This window comes from Corvus hawaiiensis, chromosome 25, assembly GCF_020740725.1.
Source record: "Corvus hawaiiensis isolate bCorHaw1 chromosome 25, bCorHaw1.pri.cur, whole genome shotgun sequence".
In the NCBI taxonomy this organism is placed as follows: Eukaryota; Metazoa; Chordata; class Aves; order Passeriformes; family Corvidae; genus Corvus; species Corvus hawaiiensis.
This window is the reverse complement of record NC_063237.1, coordinates 3,358,364-3,376,143: the sequence shown is the minus strand read 5'-3', so window position 1 is coordinate 3,376,143 and position 17,780 is coordinate 3,358,364. Positions and strand designations below refer to the sequence as shown.

The 17,780-nt window shown below is 56.1% G+C and overlaps 1 protein-coding gene across 10 annotated transcripts in view; it reads left to right on the top strand.

Annotated features, from left to right (window-relative positions):
- The window catches only part of IGSF9B (immunoglobulin superfamily member 9B), a 42,631-nt gene extending 25,301 nt beyond the window's left edge, over window positions 1-17,330 (top strand). For 6 of the 10 annotated variants that reach the window (XM_048328583.1, XM_048328578.1, XM_048328584.1 and 3 more), the window contains 6 exons: window positions 1,264-1,425; window positions 2,147-2,192; window positions 3,509-5,140; window positions 13,286-13,407; window positions 13,815-14,109; window positions 16,842-17,330. In XM_048328583.1, the coding sequence (XP_048184540.1) occupies window positions 1,264-1,425; window positions 2,147-2,192; window positions 3,509-5,140; window positions 13,286-13,407; window positions 13,815-14,038 (2,186 nt within the window). In that variant the 3' untranslated portion in view covers window positions 14,039-14,109; window positions 16,842-17,330. The other 4 variants (XM_048328581.1, XM_048328579.1, XM_048328582.1 and 1 more) reach the window with 4 other exon arrangements.
- Window positions 17,331-17,780: the final 450 nt, after the last annotated feature.

Below are 17,780 nucleotides of genomic sequence, written 5' to 3'. Positions count from 1 at the left end.
GGCTCCTCTTCTCCCCCCGGCTGTGGGGCTGTGAGCTGGGCTGAGGGGGGGTGCAGGGCTCTGATGGATGTCCTGAACACGGCGCTGCCTCCCGATGGGAGCAGGCGAGGACAAATCCCCGGAGCACGGCGCTGCCGGGTGCTGCAGAGCCCAGCACAGCCCGGCTCTGCGGTGAGCCCGGAGAACAAAGCTCCGAGCGGGCACTGCGCAGCCTGGAAACGGGAATGAAAGGTGGAGAGAGGGAAACGTAGCGCTGCAGTGCAGAGTCCACAGGGAAAAGAGCTTTGCAAGCGGGAGACTGCAATGCGCTGCAGTTCGTGCGTGTTCCCTGCACATCCAGCTCGGAGGATGCTCCCCGAGCCGAGGGGCAGGCGGAGGAGGGTGGTGACGGCGCTGGGGAAGGCGAGGGCAGCAGGAAGGGATGGGGATGCAGCGAGCCCGGATTTTCTGGCTCTCGTGGAAAAGCCGGCTCCGCCGTGCTGCGATGCAGCGGTCTCTCTCTGCCCCCAAGTGGTGCCGGTGTGGTGAGGAGAGCTTGCTGCAGCCTCCCTGCTCGCTGCCCTTGCTCCTCACGCCCAGTTTTTCTGATGGGGTTTGGCAGGTGCCCGGCCCCAGGCAGCTGCTCTGCCGTGCTCCGTGCGGGAACGTGCTGATCCTGGACGTGGCACACGGCAGGAGCACCGAGCTGTGCAGGGTACACATCTGCCCGTGCCCACGGCTGAGGTCTGCTGGGGGTTCACATGTGCTCCTGGTTAGTGAAGGGTGACAAAAGGGCCCCGTGTTCATTGGAAAGCTGAAATGAAGCACTGACAGAAGAGTTTGAAATACCTTGTGCTGCTGCAGCAGGTTGTTCAGCCAGGAGGTGACTGCAGGTTTGCTGAAGTTGTGTGTGTTTAGACATAAATATGTATTTGTTTGGTGTGGAGGCTTCTTCCCTGGGTGTCCATCAGCTAACACAGAAAGGTTCATCAGGTTGCTTTGGGCAACCTGGTCTAGTTGAAGATGTCCCTGCTTATTTCAGGGGGGTTGGACTAGATGGCCTTTAACAGCCCTTTCCAACCCAAACTATCTTATGATTCTGTGATCTGGTGTGAGATCACTAAACCCCTGGGTCCTGCAGCAGTGCTGATTGCTCTCCCTGGGTGGGCTGGCTTGGAAGCAGGCTCTTTGCAGAGATTATCCTTGCTGGAGACTATCCGCACTCTGGCAGCTCCCTGGGGAAGGCAGCAGGTGTAACACTGAGTTGTTGTGTTTTTCCCCCAGACGTTTTCCCTCAGCCTGACCTGACGGACGAGGGCCTAGCCCGCCCGGTGCTGGCTGGCATCGTTGCCACCATCTGCTTCCTGGCTGCTGCCATCCTCTTCAGCACACTCGCCGCCTGCTTCGTCAACAAGCAACGCAAACGCAAGCTCAAGCGCAAGAAAGGTGAGTCCATTCCCGGTGTGCTTCCTCCCTCCTTCCTGTCTCCTCCTCGCTTGTCCCCCCTGGTTGTGTTGTGGTCGTAACCTTCTTCCCTGTCTGTCTCTTCTTCGTCCGTGCGCGTCCTCAGGTGAAGCCCTGACTTCCTCCCTCGGCTGTGCCTGAAAGCGCCCGTGGTCGGGAGCGGGAGAGGCAGGGTGGGTGAAGAGGCACCAGAGAAACTAGCCTGGGAATTCCGAGGGAGCTCTCCCACGTGGTGATAACTCCTAGAGCCGGGGTTTAGGGCTGGGCTGTCCTCTGGGACGCAGACGGGGGAGCACCGCTCACTTCCTCCAGGTCCCCCCAGAGCTGGGCTCTCCAGCTGCTCCCACCCCGGAGCAGGCAGTGCTGGGCTAGAGAAGACCCCAAAGGAGACCCTGCTGCTCTGCTTCCTGAAAGCTGGGACTGCAGCCTCCGTGCAGGAACGGCTGGTAGGGAAAGGGGCGGCTGGGGAGCTGGAGAGGGCAGGGAAGCGGCTCCGTCTCCTCCAGCCTGCGGGGCTGCGGCAGCAGGACGGGCAGGACCCTGTGACGGGAGCTGTTTGTTGTCAGCAACCATTAAAGCACTGGAGCAATGAAACCTTGGCCTCTTGTTGAGTGTCTTTTGTTGTCTTGATGTTGAGTCTTGTCTCTGTTGTGTTGCGCCTCCTCAGCGTTCTCTCTTCTTTCCCCTTTTTATTCTCTTCCAGACCCTCCTCTCTCGATAACCCACTGCAGGAAGAGTTTGGAGTCCCCGTAAGTATCTGTCCTAGCTGCGGCACCAGGCTGTGGGGTCTTCAAGGTGCCTCCTTCCTACATTGCAAAGCTCAGATGGAAATACCTCATCCCTATTTGGCTGCTCCTGATGAGTTGTTTTTGGGTGTTCCCTGAACTTTTGGGAGCACAGCAGTTCACAAGAGACAAATGGGCTTTGGAGCAGAAAGCAGCAGGGACAGATGCAGCAAACAGAGCTAAGAGATGACCCCACTGGATCTGTGCACATTTCCAAAGCTGGAGTTGGCTGGTGGAACTCAATTCCACACCAGTTGGAAGGGGCTCCTTAGGAGAAGGACTAGCCTGCTGCATATGGAGTCCTTCCTGCCAGCTCGCTGTAGTTTTTGAGTCATTCTCTGTTGGCTCTGTTTTTCTCCTGGGAAATTCATCTTTTCTCCTGAAGAGTGCCCTGCTGAAGCCTCTTTTCCACATGTGCCCAAAGGTGGTGGATCGTGGTGCTGCAGTAGCCACAGCTCCTTGCAGAGCCCATCAAAAGCATGTGTAGCTGTAAACCAGCAGGAGCATCTTCCCGGTGGGAGTGCAAGAGTCTGGGATGTGGACACCTCATGCTTTGGCTCCTGGACTGTTGCAAAATGTCCCGGTGCTGGTGGATCTGAATCTCACTTGTTTTCAGTTCATCCACTGCACTGAAATAACCTGTCTCTGTTGGATCTGCTGTCTTTGCCTCTCAATCCGGTTTGTCTGAGGCTTTCTGGATAGGGATGAGGGAACTGTTCTGGTGCTCGCTGCCTTTTGAGGTGCTCAGCCTAAAGTCTGAGTGTTGAGAATGGGAGAAAGAGTTGGTCTGAAATGATCTGTCAGCATCTCCAAGTGAGATGCTGAGTTCTGTGGGAGGAGACATTTGCCTGATGTCCCTCTTCTCAGGGCCTTTCCTGGGCATGGATACCTCAGGTGAACATAGGAAACCTCAGAAAGAGATGGAAGCAAGCTCTGGATGTGTCTTTTGTCCCTGTGGGGTTGTGGAGCTCATTGCAAGGTGTAGATGGAGCTTGTTGCGAGGTGCTGGGGTGTTGGTGGAGCTTATTGCAAGGTGTTGGTGTGAGCTTTCTGCCCTGAGTGTTCCGAGCTGCCCTCCCAAGGAGCAGGGATGTTGTGCACTGCTGCTGGCCAGACTCTGCCATCCTGGTTAGCCCCTGCCAGTTTCTCCCAGCAGTTCCACTTTTGAGAGCTGGTAGCACTTTGTTTTCTGGATCCAGAGTTGTTCTTCTGGGCGAGAAGGCCTCCTTTCTGCTCCGGGTGACGGTCCCCTCTCTTGGTTTTTCTCCCCTGTGGTCCAGGTTGTCTTCCGGCAAGGTGAGTCCTGAGAGCATCCGCACACTCCGTCCCCCCTCGGAGTCCTCTGACGACCAGGGCCCGCAGGCCAAGCGGATGCTGAGCCCCACCAAGGAGAAGGAGCTCTCCCTTTACAAGAAGACCAAACGAGCCATCAGCAGCAAGAAGTACAGCGTCTCCAAGGCAGAGGCCGAAGCTGAGGCCACCACCCCGATCGAGCTCATCAGCCGCGGGCCGGACGGACGCTTCGTCATGGACCCGGCGGAGATGGAGCCCTCCCTGAAGACACGGCGGATCGAGGGCTTCCCCTTCGTGGAGGAGACGGACATGTACCCTGAGTTCAGGCAGTCGGACGAGGAGAACGATGACCCCGTCGTCCCCACCTCTGTGACCGCCCTGAAAGCCCAGCTCACCCCTCTCTCCTCCAGCCAGGAGTCCTACCTTCAGCCACCAGCATACAGCCCCCGGTTCCACCGGGCGCTGGAGGGTCCCGGCACCCTGCAGGCCACTGGCCAGGCCCGCCCACCGGCCCCCCGGGCTTTCCACCACCAGTTTTACGGTTACCTCAGCAGCAGCAGCCCCGGGGAGGTGGACCCACCGCCCTTCTACATGCCAGAAGTCAGCCCACTGAGCTCGGTCATGTCCTCCCCGCCGCTGCCCCCCGAGGGGCCCTTCGGACACCCCACCATCCCCGAGGAGAACGGGGAGAACGCCTCCAACAGCACGCTTCCCCTGGCCCAGACCCCCACGGGGGGCCGGTCCCCCGAGCCCTGGGGCAGGGCCGAGTTCCCCTTTGGCAGCCTGGAGCTGGCCCCTGCGCCGTTCCCCCACCAGCTCCAGCCCTGCGAGGCAGCCGAGGGCTCCCAGCCCACGGGCTGCCTTCCTCGGGGGCCACCCCCCTCCTCCCTCCAGGTGGTCCCCGCGTCCTACTCGGGCATCCTGCCCCTGGAGGCACCAAAGAGCTGGACCGGCAAGTCACCGGGCAGGGGTCAATCCTCCGTGCCCACTACCACCAAGTGGCAGGACAAACCTATGCAACCCATGGGATGTCAAGGGCAGCTAAGACATACCAGCCAAGGTATGGGCATACCCGTGTTGCCTTACCACGAACCGTCCGAGCCCGTCGGCCCCAGCGGCACAAGCACATTCAGCCTGGACACCAGGTGGTACGAGCCCCAACCCCGACCTCGGCCCAGCCCTCGGCAGGTCAGGAGGGCTGAGCCCAGTTTACATCAGGTGGTGCTACAACCTTCAAGGCTTTCTCCTCTGACCCAAAGTCCCCTGAGCTCCCGCAACAGCTCCCCGGAGCTGACCGCCCGCGCCCGGCCCCGCCCGGGGCTCATCCAGCAGGCGGAGGTGTCGGAGATCACGCTGCAGCCGCCCGCGGCCGTCAGCTTCTCCCGCAAATCCACGCCGTCCTCCACGGGATCTCCGGCGCCAAGCAGCCGCGGGGACAGCCCCAGCTTCCGACCGACCACCGCCTTCACCCCCGTGGGCACCGGCTTCTCCAACTCCCAGGGCTCCTCCCTGCCCGTGGACACCATGGATGTTTTCGGAGACATCCCTTCTCCGAGGAGGGCTGGCGAGGAGATTCTCCAACCGGAGCCGACATCCACCACCACGGTAGCCGCCACGGGGTAAGTGCGTGAGCCCCGTGGTGACCCCCCTGCCCCCTTCCTGGCTTCCCCCACCCTGCCTCACCCACTCCCTCTGACTCCCTCCCTGCCATCACCATCCCAACTGGTAGGGTCTTTCTGGGCACGCTGCAGCATCCCTTTTGGAGACGGCGTCCCGCGGGCTTTGCTAGGCAGAGGCTGGTGCCACGGGCATGGGTTGCATGGCCGCTGCCCGAGAGCGCTGGGTTTTAGGCAGGCGACCTTCCCGGTCCCTTGGGAATCTGGGAGCGCCGTGACTCGGGCTACGGGCCGTCTACCAGGTGTACAAAGACCTGGCTTGCTTAGGTAAGTGTCCTGGTGTCACTGGAGGTTGTTTCCTCTTCTAGCTGCTGGCTCTTGGCTTTCTTCGAACGTTAGGGCCGCCGCCGCCGCGCCTCTGTCTTCCTCCTCTTCCTTCCCGCGGAGTCTAGAGAGCTTTAATGCATGACAGAAACAGCTATCACGGTCACCGCCCCATCTGCAAAAGGGATGCTGCAGCCCCAGGACGCGGGCAGGGAGAGATCAAGGACTTAGCCACACCAGCAGCATGTCAGGAGAGGAGGAAAAATAAAAATAAACTAAGCCCAGCGGAGATCGGGAGGCTGCCGGCACGCTCAGATCCTGCCCTAAAGAGGGATGTGGCTGCACTAGACAGTAGCGGCTGGTTTTCCAGGTACCAGGGTTGCTCCAGGCAAAAGCGTCTCTCTTTCTCTCTATTTCTCCTCTTTCCTTCCGTCTTTCACAGCACCTTAGACCCCGTAGCCGTGCTTTCGTCCCATCCTTTCGTCTTGCTTCATTCTGGCTTCTTGTCTGGTGGGGTTGAACCCCCTCCTCCGGCTTGTGGCAGAGAGGAGTCGGGGGCCGGGGCTCCCAGCCCCGCGGAGCCAGCGCGGTCGGAGGCGTTTGGAGAAGAGGCTGTGTTTTGGGGAGGGGGGAGGCAGCGTTTCACCCCGCAGTGCCCTCCGCATTTCACTCCCGCCCTCTGGTACCTGGAAGCGTTATGGCCTTAGCAAATCCCTCCGGCACCGAACGGAAGGAAGGAGGGCTCAGGGGAGAGAGGATGGGGAGGGAGAGCAGCTGAACGAGCCTGAAATGACTTCTGTGTGCCTCTGGAAAACCCAGCTACGGAGCGATGCAGTTAGGGATGTAGTCACAGGTCCACGTCTCCTAGCAGGGCATGCCAAGGAGAGCCAGCTCCAGGACAGAGCCGTGTTAGAGCAGCACTGTTGTCCGTGCTTTTATGCAGTGTATCCATTCGCTTTGTTGATTATCGTTTTCGTTTCTTCTTTTCCTTTCTCTTCTGTTTCTTTCCCCCTTTCTTCTCCAGCCTCGTTTCGTTTGTGTTTCAGTTTGGTTTCTTTCCCTCCTTTTTCCTTTTTGGAGTTGTTGACGTGCTGATGTGTTGCGGAGCTCGGCTCCTTGCGGGTGTTGATAACTGCTTTGTTTTTGATTAATCTCAGCTATCTGGGCAGTGTTGTCGAGACAAGCTTCTCCTCAGCTCAATAGGTAAGGGTGATCCATGTCCGAAAGGATGGTGTGGGTGCTGTGGAGGGTGGCCGGGAGCGGGGCATGACAGGGGACATGGAAGGGGCTTTTCCAATACCATCTCTTCCTTTAAAGGGGAATAAGGAATCCGAAAACACTAGGAAACACCTCTGGATGCACAGTCTCTGTGGCTTTTGGGTTTCCGCTCCCAGCAGCACACGCTGCTCCCCTGCCTTCGGGGCTGGGGTTTGGGATGAGCCGAGCTGCCGTCTCCCTGGGGCCACCCTTCCTTTCCTGGAAGGGGCCACCTTTCCTTTCCAGGGTGCGCGAGGGTTACGTGGTGTTAGGGAGGCGTGTGTTGAGGTGGGGTTGTCCTGGATGATCCAGACCAGAAGGAGCCCACGAAAGGCAGGAAAAACAGCCATGCTGGGAGCAGCCAGCTGCAGACAGTGTGCTCAGAGTGGGCTCCAAAAATCAGTCTCCAGCTGCAGTCCAGCACATGGACTTCTGTTTCCAGCAGTGCCTGGATCTGTTTTCTTTTTCCCAAGTCTCCTCAATCATGGAAAAGGGGAGAAGTCTTTCTCCCGAGATAGATTGTATGCTTGGCAGCAGCAGAACTATGGTCTCAGGCTGCCAGAAAGGTGTTCTTTCCTTCCCATCACATGCGTAGTCTTTGTAAAATCCTTCCATTCCTGAAATTCTACTTTGAGAAATCTTTGACTTCTTCTGACACAGCTGTAATCAAACAGCCCTAAGCAGATCTTGAAAGACTCTTCCAAGAAAATTCCTCTTGGGCTGCCTTCATGGGGCTGGTTTCCTAGATGGCCATGGGCATTTCTGGAACTGGGATGGAGTAATTTGGAGATGGTTTTCAGACCTTAAAAGCAGAAGAATATCACTAAAACTGCCAAATCCAGATGGGATAATAGTAATTTGTGACCCAGAGGATTGGCAACACTGACCTGTTTGGCCATCAGCCAGGCTGGTTATGAAAGGAGAGATGGGATTGTAGATGGGCTTGTTTCTAGGGCCTGGCCATGCCGAAACTTCCTTAGGAGAGACCTTATGAAAAAGGTTAAGCTTTGCTGCCTTCGTTGGGAAGAGTCAAGGTCCTGGCTGATATTCTCCAACAGCCTGAGGAGCCTTGTTGGGCTGGAAAAGAGCCTCATGAGAGAGGTGGGATGCCTGGAGAGATCAGGGGGATGTTTCCAGGAGAGGGGAATTCCTCCAGCTGACCTGGAGGCTTGTCCTGGGGTGGGGAGAAGCAGGACTGGTGAGGAGGGCGTTTTGGGAGCAGGGACAGGATGTGTGCTCTGTGGAGGAGCCATCCTCTTGGCATGACAAAACCCATCCCATTTGAGCCTTGCAGCTCCAAAGCTCTTGAGCACTTGGTCGCTTTCTCTTTCTGTTTTTCCTTGGTGTCCCATGAGGAGCAAAGCTGGCACCAAGCCTTGGTGAGGTCTGGGCTGTGCCAGGCTTTTTGGGAAATGGGGAAGCCCTCAACAAGGATGTGGCTGTTTGTTCTTGCTTTGTGGCTCTTCCCTGCTCCGGCAGCATTAGGGACAGGAGCGGGCGTGGCTTTAGCACAGCACAGGTGAGTCCAAGCTCGTGTCTGAGTTTGGTGAGGCTCTTGCACAGATCCTGGCTGGCTCCAGTGCTGGCTGCCATGGACCGATGGATTTTGAGGAGCAGGGTCACACTGCCCAGCAGGATGGGAGCAGCTGCGTGTCCTACTCCAGGATGCTGCTGGGAGCTGCAGTCACAGCAGCGGCTCCAGAGTCATTATTCCCGAAAAGGGGAAGCCAGAAGAATAAATCTCACTTTAAAGTGAGGAATCCTGTAGAGAGCCCAGCCAAGTAATTTCTTGATGATTTGGGGTCATAAAATTGTCAGTGCGTGTGGAGCACAGGGATTTTATACCAGACCAGCCAGATTTCTCTACTGCAGCATTAAAAGCTGAGAGGAGAGGGACAGGCAGCATGTGAGCTCCGTGCTGCAGCATGGCGGCTTTTGCTGGGTGAAGCTCAGGAAGTTTTTATGGATGGGCAGGGATAAACGATGCCATTACTGAGCCAGCACGAGGAGTTCTCCCATCTTCTTCTCTTAGGATGCGGCGCGCATCTCGGAACAGGGAAAAGGGGGCTGTCGTCTCCCTGCAAAGGGAAACCCAAAAACCACAGACGAGGCACCAAGCTCCCCTGCCCCTCGGCACGGCAGCCTGTCCTGGGGGGCCTCCCCAGGCCCCCCTTGCCAGGGCAGCACTGCCAGTGCTGGGAGCTGGGGGGCTTGGCCGTGGCGTAGCGTTGAGTGACGAAGGGACGTCGGCGCCAGGCGTGCGGGAGGAGCCGCAGCCCTCGCTCGCCGCTTGAAAGAAAACAGGTTCCCCTTTAAAGACTGTCCATGTGCTGATCCTCTGCATGTGTTCCATGCCTCCTTCCGCTTGGAGAAGTTGTGAGTCCGCTTGTCTGAGTGCGTTTTTTCTTTTCTTTCTTAATTATTATTATTATTATTATTATTATTTTATTTTTATTTTCAGTCTCTTTAATTTCCTTAAATATATTTTCTCACTCCTGTTTTTCATTTATCTTCCTCTCTCCCCTCCCCTTCCCCATGACTGTATCCCCCTCTTCCTGTCCAGCCCGGCCCCGTTGCCCTCGCCCTCTCTCCTCTCCGTCAGCATGGTGGTGAAGTCCGTTGTGTAGATGAGTTGTGGTGTCTACAAACCTGTAGAAGGGCCCCCCTTCTCCGGTGTGCTCCCCGCTGTGACCAGCCCCTTCCTCCCTCCCTCCTGGCGGTGCCTTGGCAGCAGCAGCAGCCCTGGGCTGGGGCCGTCACCGCGGTGTTTCTCTGGCACCCCTTGTGCTGAAGGATCCCAAGCGTTCTGGGATGGAGGCAGCAGCCAGCGCTGCCTCGGAGCAGAGTGGGAATTCTGACTTGCAGGAGCCTCTTGTAGGAGAGTTGAGCTCTTCATGTGAGGAGGATGAAGGGTTGAAGGACGTGGTGGGCTCCTTTCAAGTGGATACTCTGCTTTATCCAAGTGGATGCTCTAACATGCCCAAACGATTCCTGGATGTCAATGTCTTGGCTCAAGGAGAGGAGGAGACAGGGAATGTGTGCTGACACCTCCATGAGGTTAAATATATATAAATATACGTATAGTGTCCTTGAATCTCCTGGACCCTTCCTTTATATGGGTTCCCCTTTTGGGTGGAAAGAGGCCAGTGGTGCTCTCAGGGGTCTTCTCCCTTATATCTTTGCTTTGTACATGGAAGGACATTTGAAGAAGAGCAGCTGAGATGTGTGTTGGGCTGGATACTTCTTCTCCCCTGCTTCCTTTTCCTGTCCTGGGACTCTTGGACATCCTTCAGTACCTTTGTGGCCTCTCCAGTACCTCCCAGTCCATGCAGTCCAGACACTTGCTCATGCAGAAGGGTTTTCCTTTGAAGACTTGAGGAAAACTGCTGCTCCAGGTGTTGGTGCTGCCTGGCAGAAGGTTTGTGCCAGGAGTTCACGTGAGCTTCTCAAAGCTCCTTTGCTTGGCTCTACACTGAAGTTTCCAGAAGAAGTTCACCCGCCTCACTGAACATCTCATCTGTTGGCATTCAAGATCCTCCCTCGTGCGTGGGCAACTGCCCAAAATGTGAACTCTGGGGGCAGGAAGAGGCTTTTGGCTGAGCTTAAAATGAAAATTAATTTGCAGGAATCGGAGCCCTTTGAAGAGATAAAGGGCGGGTAGAGCAGATAAAATTTGGCTGCTGAGTAGCATCGTTTTGTCCTCTGTATCTCTGCCTTGCCAGAGGTCAGACAGTATTTGTGGTGACACATGGGTTCAGTGCACTCACTGTTTATGTTTGTGTGTATAAATACGAGTCCAATTACGGAGAACTAGTGGAAATGAGCTTCAGGCAATTTCCTCATAATCCCTCGTGTAAATCTGTCTAATTTTGTCAGCATGCCACAATAGCTTCTTCCTAGAAAGAAAAAGAGTGGAAAGAGCAGGAGACTTTTACCAGCTGAGCTTTAATAACAGCGGCAAAGCTGTCTGGGTGGTGGGAAGAGGTGGAAGAAGGCAGCTGCTGGTGGGCAGGATGGTGGCAGGATCACCGAGCTCGGTGGTGTCCAGGGCTTGGCACACGTGAGCTCCGTGGGCAATGCAGCTGGAGCAGCTGAAGTCACTGTTAGCCAGGTACCTGCAGAAATGTAACTCCTGTGCAGCCCCAGAATGGTGGCTTTAAATGGGAAAAGCCTGTTACTGGCCGTTCAGGCAGGAATTGCTGCAGGGAATGCCGTGCTGTGACCTGTGGGTCGCTGTGCTCCTGCCTTCAGCCAGCATGAGCATGGCTGGCTGTGTTGGTTCCTCTCAGAGGGTAGAGCTGCTGCTGGCAGCACCTCTCACAGGAGGCTGGTTGCACTTGGGAAGGTGTTTGAGCTCTGCAAATGTAAACGTCGTCCTCCTGACAAGGAAAAGCTTGGATCCAGCCAGCGGGACTCCCAGCATGTCTAATGAGCTGCTTCATCTTCGGCTGATGTGATGCTCTGCTGGGAGCTGCAACAGAGGTTTTCTGGGAGCTGGAACAGAGGCTCTCCGGGAGCTCTCCGTACCTTGACGTCTTTGTTGCGTTGGAAAACATGAAAAGGAGCTCTTCTGTGCCCAGTGTTTGGGTTTCTGTTGCGTCTGCTGCACCTCAGCTGCTTCTTCACCTCACGCTGTACTTCCCTGGGTGCTCTCCGATGCTGCCAGCGGCACTGAGAAGCTTCGCAATCACACTCATCTTCAAAAAAACCGAAAACCCTTCTGCTCCCCAAGGGGAAAAATCTCCTGGGAGCTCCTTGCCTGTGCACTCCAGCTGAAATTTCACCGCCCTGGAGACGCTTGGGATGACGGATGGGAAGCGCTGCTGTCGCACTGTGCTCTGCAGTGGTGGCACACGTGGGCACCCACGGGGGAAAGCCTGCAGGGTGTCTTCAGTGCCAGCCAGGCTCTGCCTGAACCCCAGGGGAGATGAGGAGCTCCAAACTCTCTGTGGGTGGGTGTACTCTGGTACCACAGCCCGAGACTGTAGGGTCTGTGCTCCAGCCCGTGTTCTTGCCCTTCCCTGCTGCTCTGGCCAGCAGCCACGGTGTTTTTGCAATGCTGGATGGGGCACACCATGCTGACAGACAGGGTGATATCATCCTCAGTGGTTCTGTGCTGAAGCAGGAGTCCGAAGGAACTGATGTTGCCTCTTGCAGCCAGCTGAGGTGGCTCCGCCTGCCCTCCTCCTGCCTGTGGCTTGCGGGGTTTGCTGATCCCTGCCCCGGTCACAGACCGATGCAGGAGCTGCCGTCAGCACTGTCCTCTGTGTGGCTCTTGTGACCAAGTTGTGAGAGCAGAAGAGTCGTCTCCTTCTCTGAAGGGTGCAGGCAGGCTGGTTTAAATCTCCTTTCCTCATTGGAGCCTGGCTTAAAGCATTGGCTTTATCGCAGTGAAAGGTGCTTTGTGGAGGCTTCCTGTCATTTCTGGACACCTTGTCTGCAGGTGGCTTGGGTTTATCCCAGGTTATCATCTGTGGCCTCAGACTTCTTCTGTGGCATTAGGAGTTGGTGACTCTTGGAGGATTGTGGAAGTTAAATGCAGAGGGGGAAGGAGATGGGAAAGCAGCAAGAAGGGGGATGCTGTGATGTGTTGTAGATAAGAGCTGGACTGCCCGCTCTCCTAAGGAAAAGGTTTTCCTCTAATGCTCTGCTCTCTACAGCAGTCATGCTTTCCAGGCCTTGGATGGGAAAAACAGGTACAGTGAAGGAAATAAAACAAAAAATCTCTTTGCAAAGGGGAGGATACTGCACCTTGAGCTGGTTCCTGTAGAAGAGTGCCTCAAGGGGTACAGCTGATAAAATATCCCTTGCACCCTGCTGGCTCTCCTGCAGGAAGCACCCCTTTGCAAATCCCCTCCTTGTCCTCGCAATAAAACCTTGTCAGTGTTTCCATTTCCAGCTCCCAGCCTCTCACTGTTCCAGGAGCAGATGCTCCCGTGCTGTCGCGTTTCTGTTGTCGCTTCTCACAGGGACCTGGGAACGAGGTACCTGTCCCGGCTCTGTCGGTGTGTGCCCTTGGTGTCCCTGTCTGTCATGTGGCCCCTGGTTTTTCTGGCTGTGGGAGCAGGGCCAGCAGGATCCTGGCTCCCTGCTGTTTGTGGCGCCGGTGTTGTCTGCCCCGGGTGGCTCGTGGTGCCCGTCTCGATGCTGCCGTGCCGCTTCTGCCTGTCTCTTTCTCTCTCTCTCCATCCCAAGGGGTTTCCTACCACTTCCCAGAAATGCCTTATCGGACATAGGATCTGCCCCGTCCTGTTTTGTTTAGCAGTGTTGGCATGGCAGGCAGGTGAGCTGGGGGTGCCCGTGTTGGACGTGGCCGGTGGCACCGGCTGGGGCACGGCGCCGCTCGGAAACCTGAAGGAGACGTAGGGGGACAGCGGGGACGCCTCACTTCCTCCATCCCGCGCTCTGGCACGCCTGGCTGGCCCTGCTCCCTCGGCCCTGGGTTTCTCACCTCTTCCTTTTCCACGGCAGAGCCGGCTGGGATCGGCCGATCCCCCACCGGGGACGTCCAGAGGCTCGAGCGTGGCCGGGAGCCGCTGACGGCGCGTGTCTGCTTTTCCTTCCTAGAAAATGTCCATCTCCGCCCGGGGACGCTGCTGCACCTGAGAGGCTCGAAGCTCTGAAATACCAGCGGATAAAGAAGCCCAAAAAGTCATCCAAGGGCTCCTCGAAATCCAGAAAACAACCCAGTGAGTGCGAGGACCCCGCAGTCCCCAACAGCATTCCCTGTGTCCTGCTGTGAGCAGAGCTCGGGCAGGTCCCTGCCGGCTCCAGCGCCGGGGGTCTCCAAGCCCATTCCTGGATGCTGCCCTTGTTCCCTGCCTCCCAAAGGGATGGCTCCCCGGGCTGCTTGCCTGCAGATTGTTCCTCTTTTGCTCCTCCAAACTGAGTCCTTTCCATGCATCTCCCATCTCCAGTCATTTGTTTGGATTTTGAGCATTAATTTCTTTTTCCCTGATGCCCAACGTTCTCCTTTCTTGCCACGCTGTGGGTTCAGGGCCAGGCTTGTTGTCACCTCCTTTTCACAGCAAGCAAAGCGCTCTGCTCTGCCTGCTGCTGGCTCCGGTCCCATCTGCCTTCTCTCCCCCCTTCCCAGACGGCTCTGCCTCCCAGGTTCAGCACCCTCCCAGCTCTCAGGTACTGTCGCCTGACGAAGCTGTCTGCCTCCGCAAGAAGAAGAGACACCCTCGTCAGGACCCCTTCGCCCGGCTCTCAGCGCTGAAGGACGACCTCTGCCACCGGCAGCTCCCTGAAGACCAGACAGCCATTCTCAACAGCGTGGACCACGATGACACCAGCGGACACGCCACCCTGCTCTAGCCTAGCGCTGGGCCCAGGAGGTTGAACAGGAGCGGTGGAGGGAGCTGGTGTCACACCACGGGGGGACGGAGGTGATGGGAAGGAGGGGGGGACACCCCTACGCTGTCGCCTCTCCGAGGGGTTCGGCGGCTCACGGCGGGGACGAGCTGGGGGGAGCCGGGGGATGCTTTGGGGAGGATGCTTTGGGCTGGGTGTTCCTCACATCCACTTCTCCCCCACCCCAAGCAGCTTGGGTGGGGTGGGAAGGGGGGTGTTGCACCTTGGTTTTGGAAAAGATCTCTAGGCTTCAAAGGCATGGATGGAGCTTTTGACATCTGCGTCTGCAGCGCGTGTTTAGGGGGGAAGTGTGGGACTGAGCAGCTGGCCCTCAATCGCCGGAAGAAATTCAATGACACAGGGTGTAATTAAGTGACAAGAACCTAACAACCCAGGCAGGAACTGGTAATCCCATGAATCTGATTATGATAAAAACATGACCAAATAATCCCAGGAAAGCTGTAATTGTGAAAATCTCCCTGCCTCCCCCTTCCCAGCCTCCTTTCATGTGAAGGTAACAGCAGCAAAACCATCCGTGACATCTTTCCTTACCTATCTCTGAAAGGGAAAAGCCGGAAAGACCCCGAGCCTTCGAATCAATGTGAGATGTGAGAAATCACCATTTGTCTGTGTGCAGATGCATTTGAGCCTGGGTAACGTGTGCTCAGTGCCGTGCGAGCGCGCAGCTACGGGGCTGCTGTGATCCGAAGGTGTTTCCCCCTCCAGGTGCGGCGTGCGCCAGCTTTGATGAGGGTGGGTTCGATTCATTCTGCCCGACACTGTGTGTACCGCAGGCAAATGTTCTTCAGTGCCGCGTGGCGATGTGATTTCTTACTGTGTGATGTTTAATCTCTACTGATAACTGCCAAGCGGGGAGACGCAGACGTGCGAGCGAGCGGGGTTTGGCTGCGTGGTCCCCAAAGCCTCCGGCAGGTGCTGAGCCCGGGGAGAGCAGCTGGAAGTGCCCAGCTCTGCGGATGGACATGGATGGTTCCATGCAAAGCTAAGCCCAGCGTCTCGCGCCAGCTTAAAATGTGTCGCTGCTGGTTTCACTGTTTTCCCCTTTTTCCTCCTGTTCCAGCCCGGCTGTGTCGGCTGTGACACCCGCCGGGGTCGTGTCCCTCCCTTTGCCCCGTTTCCCTCGGTAATGCTGTTCTAACTCTTCACCAGAATGTACTTCCTCTTCAGAATAGGGTAGGTTTGGTGGCCGGTGGTTTTCTGGATTGCGTAGGCCTTTTTTTGGTTTGTTTTTAGCAGGCAAGGTGTGACCCGAGAACAGCTGGGCTCACTTTCCTGCTCTGCCTCCACTCTCTGACTGCGTGGCCTTGGGCAAGTCACTTAACCTCTCTGTGCCTCAGTTCTCCCATCTGTAAAATGGGGATAAGTCATATTTGAGCACTTTGGACAAGCACTTGGTGGCCTACAGACTGCGAGTGCTGTGTAAATGCTTAGTGCTGATACCAAGCAATCCCTACCTTTAAAATACTTAGAGTTGTTTTTTTTCTTCTTTTTTTTTTTTTTTTTTAAGTTTGAAGTGGTAAAATCAACCACTGCATCCAGGTTTGCACAGTTCTTCCTCTGCGGTAAAGTGCTAAACCCTCCAGCCTGCCTGGGAATAAAACACCGAGTGTTTCATGTAGATATTCTTGCTTTGAGTGGATTCAGGCTGTAGAAAAAGTGTCAGGAGAGCTGGAGAGCCTGTAGGCATGTTTTTAGCCCCAGGCTCTCTATTTGCATATGAAACTTTTGTTTATTCCCAGGTAGAATTGCCAAGAGATTCTCTGCAATCTCGCCTTTAATTCTGCTTTGCCTTGGTTTTTGCTCTTGCTGCTGGTTGAACCTCCAAGGGCTGAGATATCTGGAGAAAGACGTGAGCTCTCGGTTGTGATCCGGCTCTCCGACCACGCCACGCTCCCCAGGAGCTTTTAGGCCAGAGCCTGTCGATTGCTCTGCCTCGATTTACCTGGCTTTAGAGGTTGGGCTTCCTCTCCCAGCAGGATGCTGGGGAACCTGCGACCACCAAAAGCAGAGCACCGTGTCTTTTCCAATCTCCAGGCCCTAAGTACGGTTTGAACCACTGGAAAATGAATCCTCTAAATCGATAACGAGATACTTCTGAGCTTTAACAACTTTGTGTAGGTGGTCTCAAACCATCAGCAGGTTTGTGTTGGGAAGGAGGGAGGGTCTGGCAGAAATGCCCCTCTCTTTCCAGCCTGCACCAGGGCTTTTTATTGATGTGACGAGTGACCTGATGTAAGAACCTCAACTCTCAGAGTGAGAACTCAACCTTGCTAACAGTATGACTGTATAAATTTCTTTTATTTGGGTGTGTTTTTAGGGTTTTTCCCTAGAAGCCGCTCGGATCTGAATTGATTTAATGCCATTCTCCCGCTCGGCAGCGGGGAAAACTCTGCCTGGCTTGGCCAACTTCAGCTTGCCGGTCACTTCAGCTGGGCTGCTCCTGATGGACAGGTGACCCTCGTGGAGGCTCTGTGCTGCCTGTGCTGTGGCCGACTGGCTCTTCCTTTTGCTCTCGTTGCCTCAGCCTCTCGAACAGAGGGTTGCTTTTCCATTTGAATGCTTCCCAAACGATTTACGACACCCGTTCGGATGGGCCAGGCGCTGTCTTCAGGCTCTTGAGGTTGCTACCTCAGGACTGTGCCCCATCCCATCTTAAGGAGCTCTAGAGGACCTGGAGTGCAGGGCAGGTTGACGGAGCATGCCGGCTTGCTGGGTCAGTCTTTTGAGAGTTGTTTTCCTTTTGCAGGTGTTTTGAGCCACTGGGCTTTTCATGGTCTTCGACCTTTAGAGGCTGGAGCTGCAGCCCTCTCTCTTTCAGCCGTGTACCTGCCACGCTGCTGGAGTGGGAAATCCCGCCCGGGCGCCTCGTGGAAGCAGCTCCTCCCTAAAACCATCCTTAACTCCTTTCCCTGCTAGACCGAGTTACCTTCCGATAGACTCGGGCCGTGCTTTGGCTGACTGGCTCGCCTCTTGCTTTGGCAACCTCCTCGCTTCTCCCAGCCCTCTGGTTTCCATGCCCTTCAGGGTTGCTCCTCTCTCCTTCCGCGGACCTGGAACATCGAAGCCGTGTCAGACGATGCCAAACGCTTCCCCCATTTCACCCCCGTTTGAACTCCGTGTCGCTTTGGTGGTTTGCAAACACAGCTGCTGTTGCTGCTGCTGCTGCTGCTTCTTCATTTTTAATTTTTTTTTTCCTTTCATGCTGCAAAATATATCTTGATTTTTATCTTCCTGGGCCAAACTCTCTTATTTTCTAAGCTGGTCTGAGGTAGATGGCTCTTTCTGTACCAGTAACCGGACGATTCCTCCTTGCACGTTGCGAACGCGATGTTCCACTAGGTCCCTTGGCAGATCCTGGCTCGCGTGAAAAAATGCCTCTGCATCACAAGGATATTTGTCCCTGGGCTCTACTGAGGTGTCACTGCAGGGGTGCCAGCCCAGGTCTGGGGGGTCCTTGCTGGTGCTTCTCCCTGCGAGCTGGCCACGGTGGGGATGCTCCAGTGCCAGTTTCATGCCACCATGGGGGTTGCAGGATTTGGGCACCCTGAGCTGGGGGAGGTGACCCGGAGAGGTGGGTCCAGGGTGTCACTGAGATCCTGTGGAAAAGGGGTGGTCCTGGGGTGCTGTCCCTTGCAACCTGTCCCAACAATGAATCCTGGAGCAGGCAGGGAAAAACGGCAGGGAA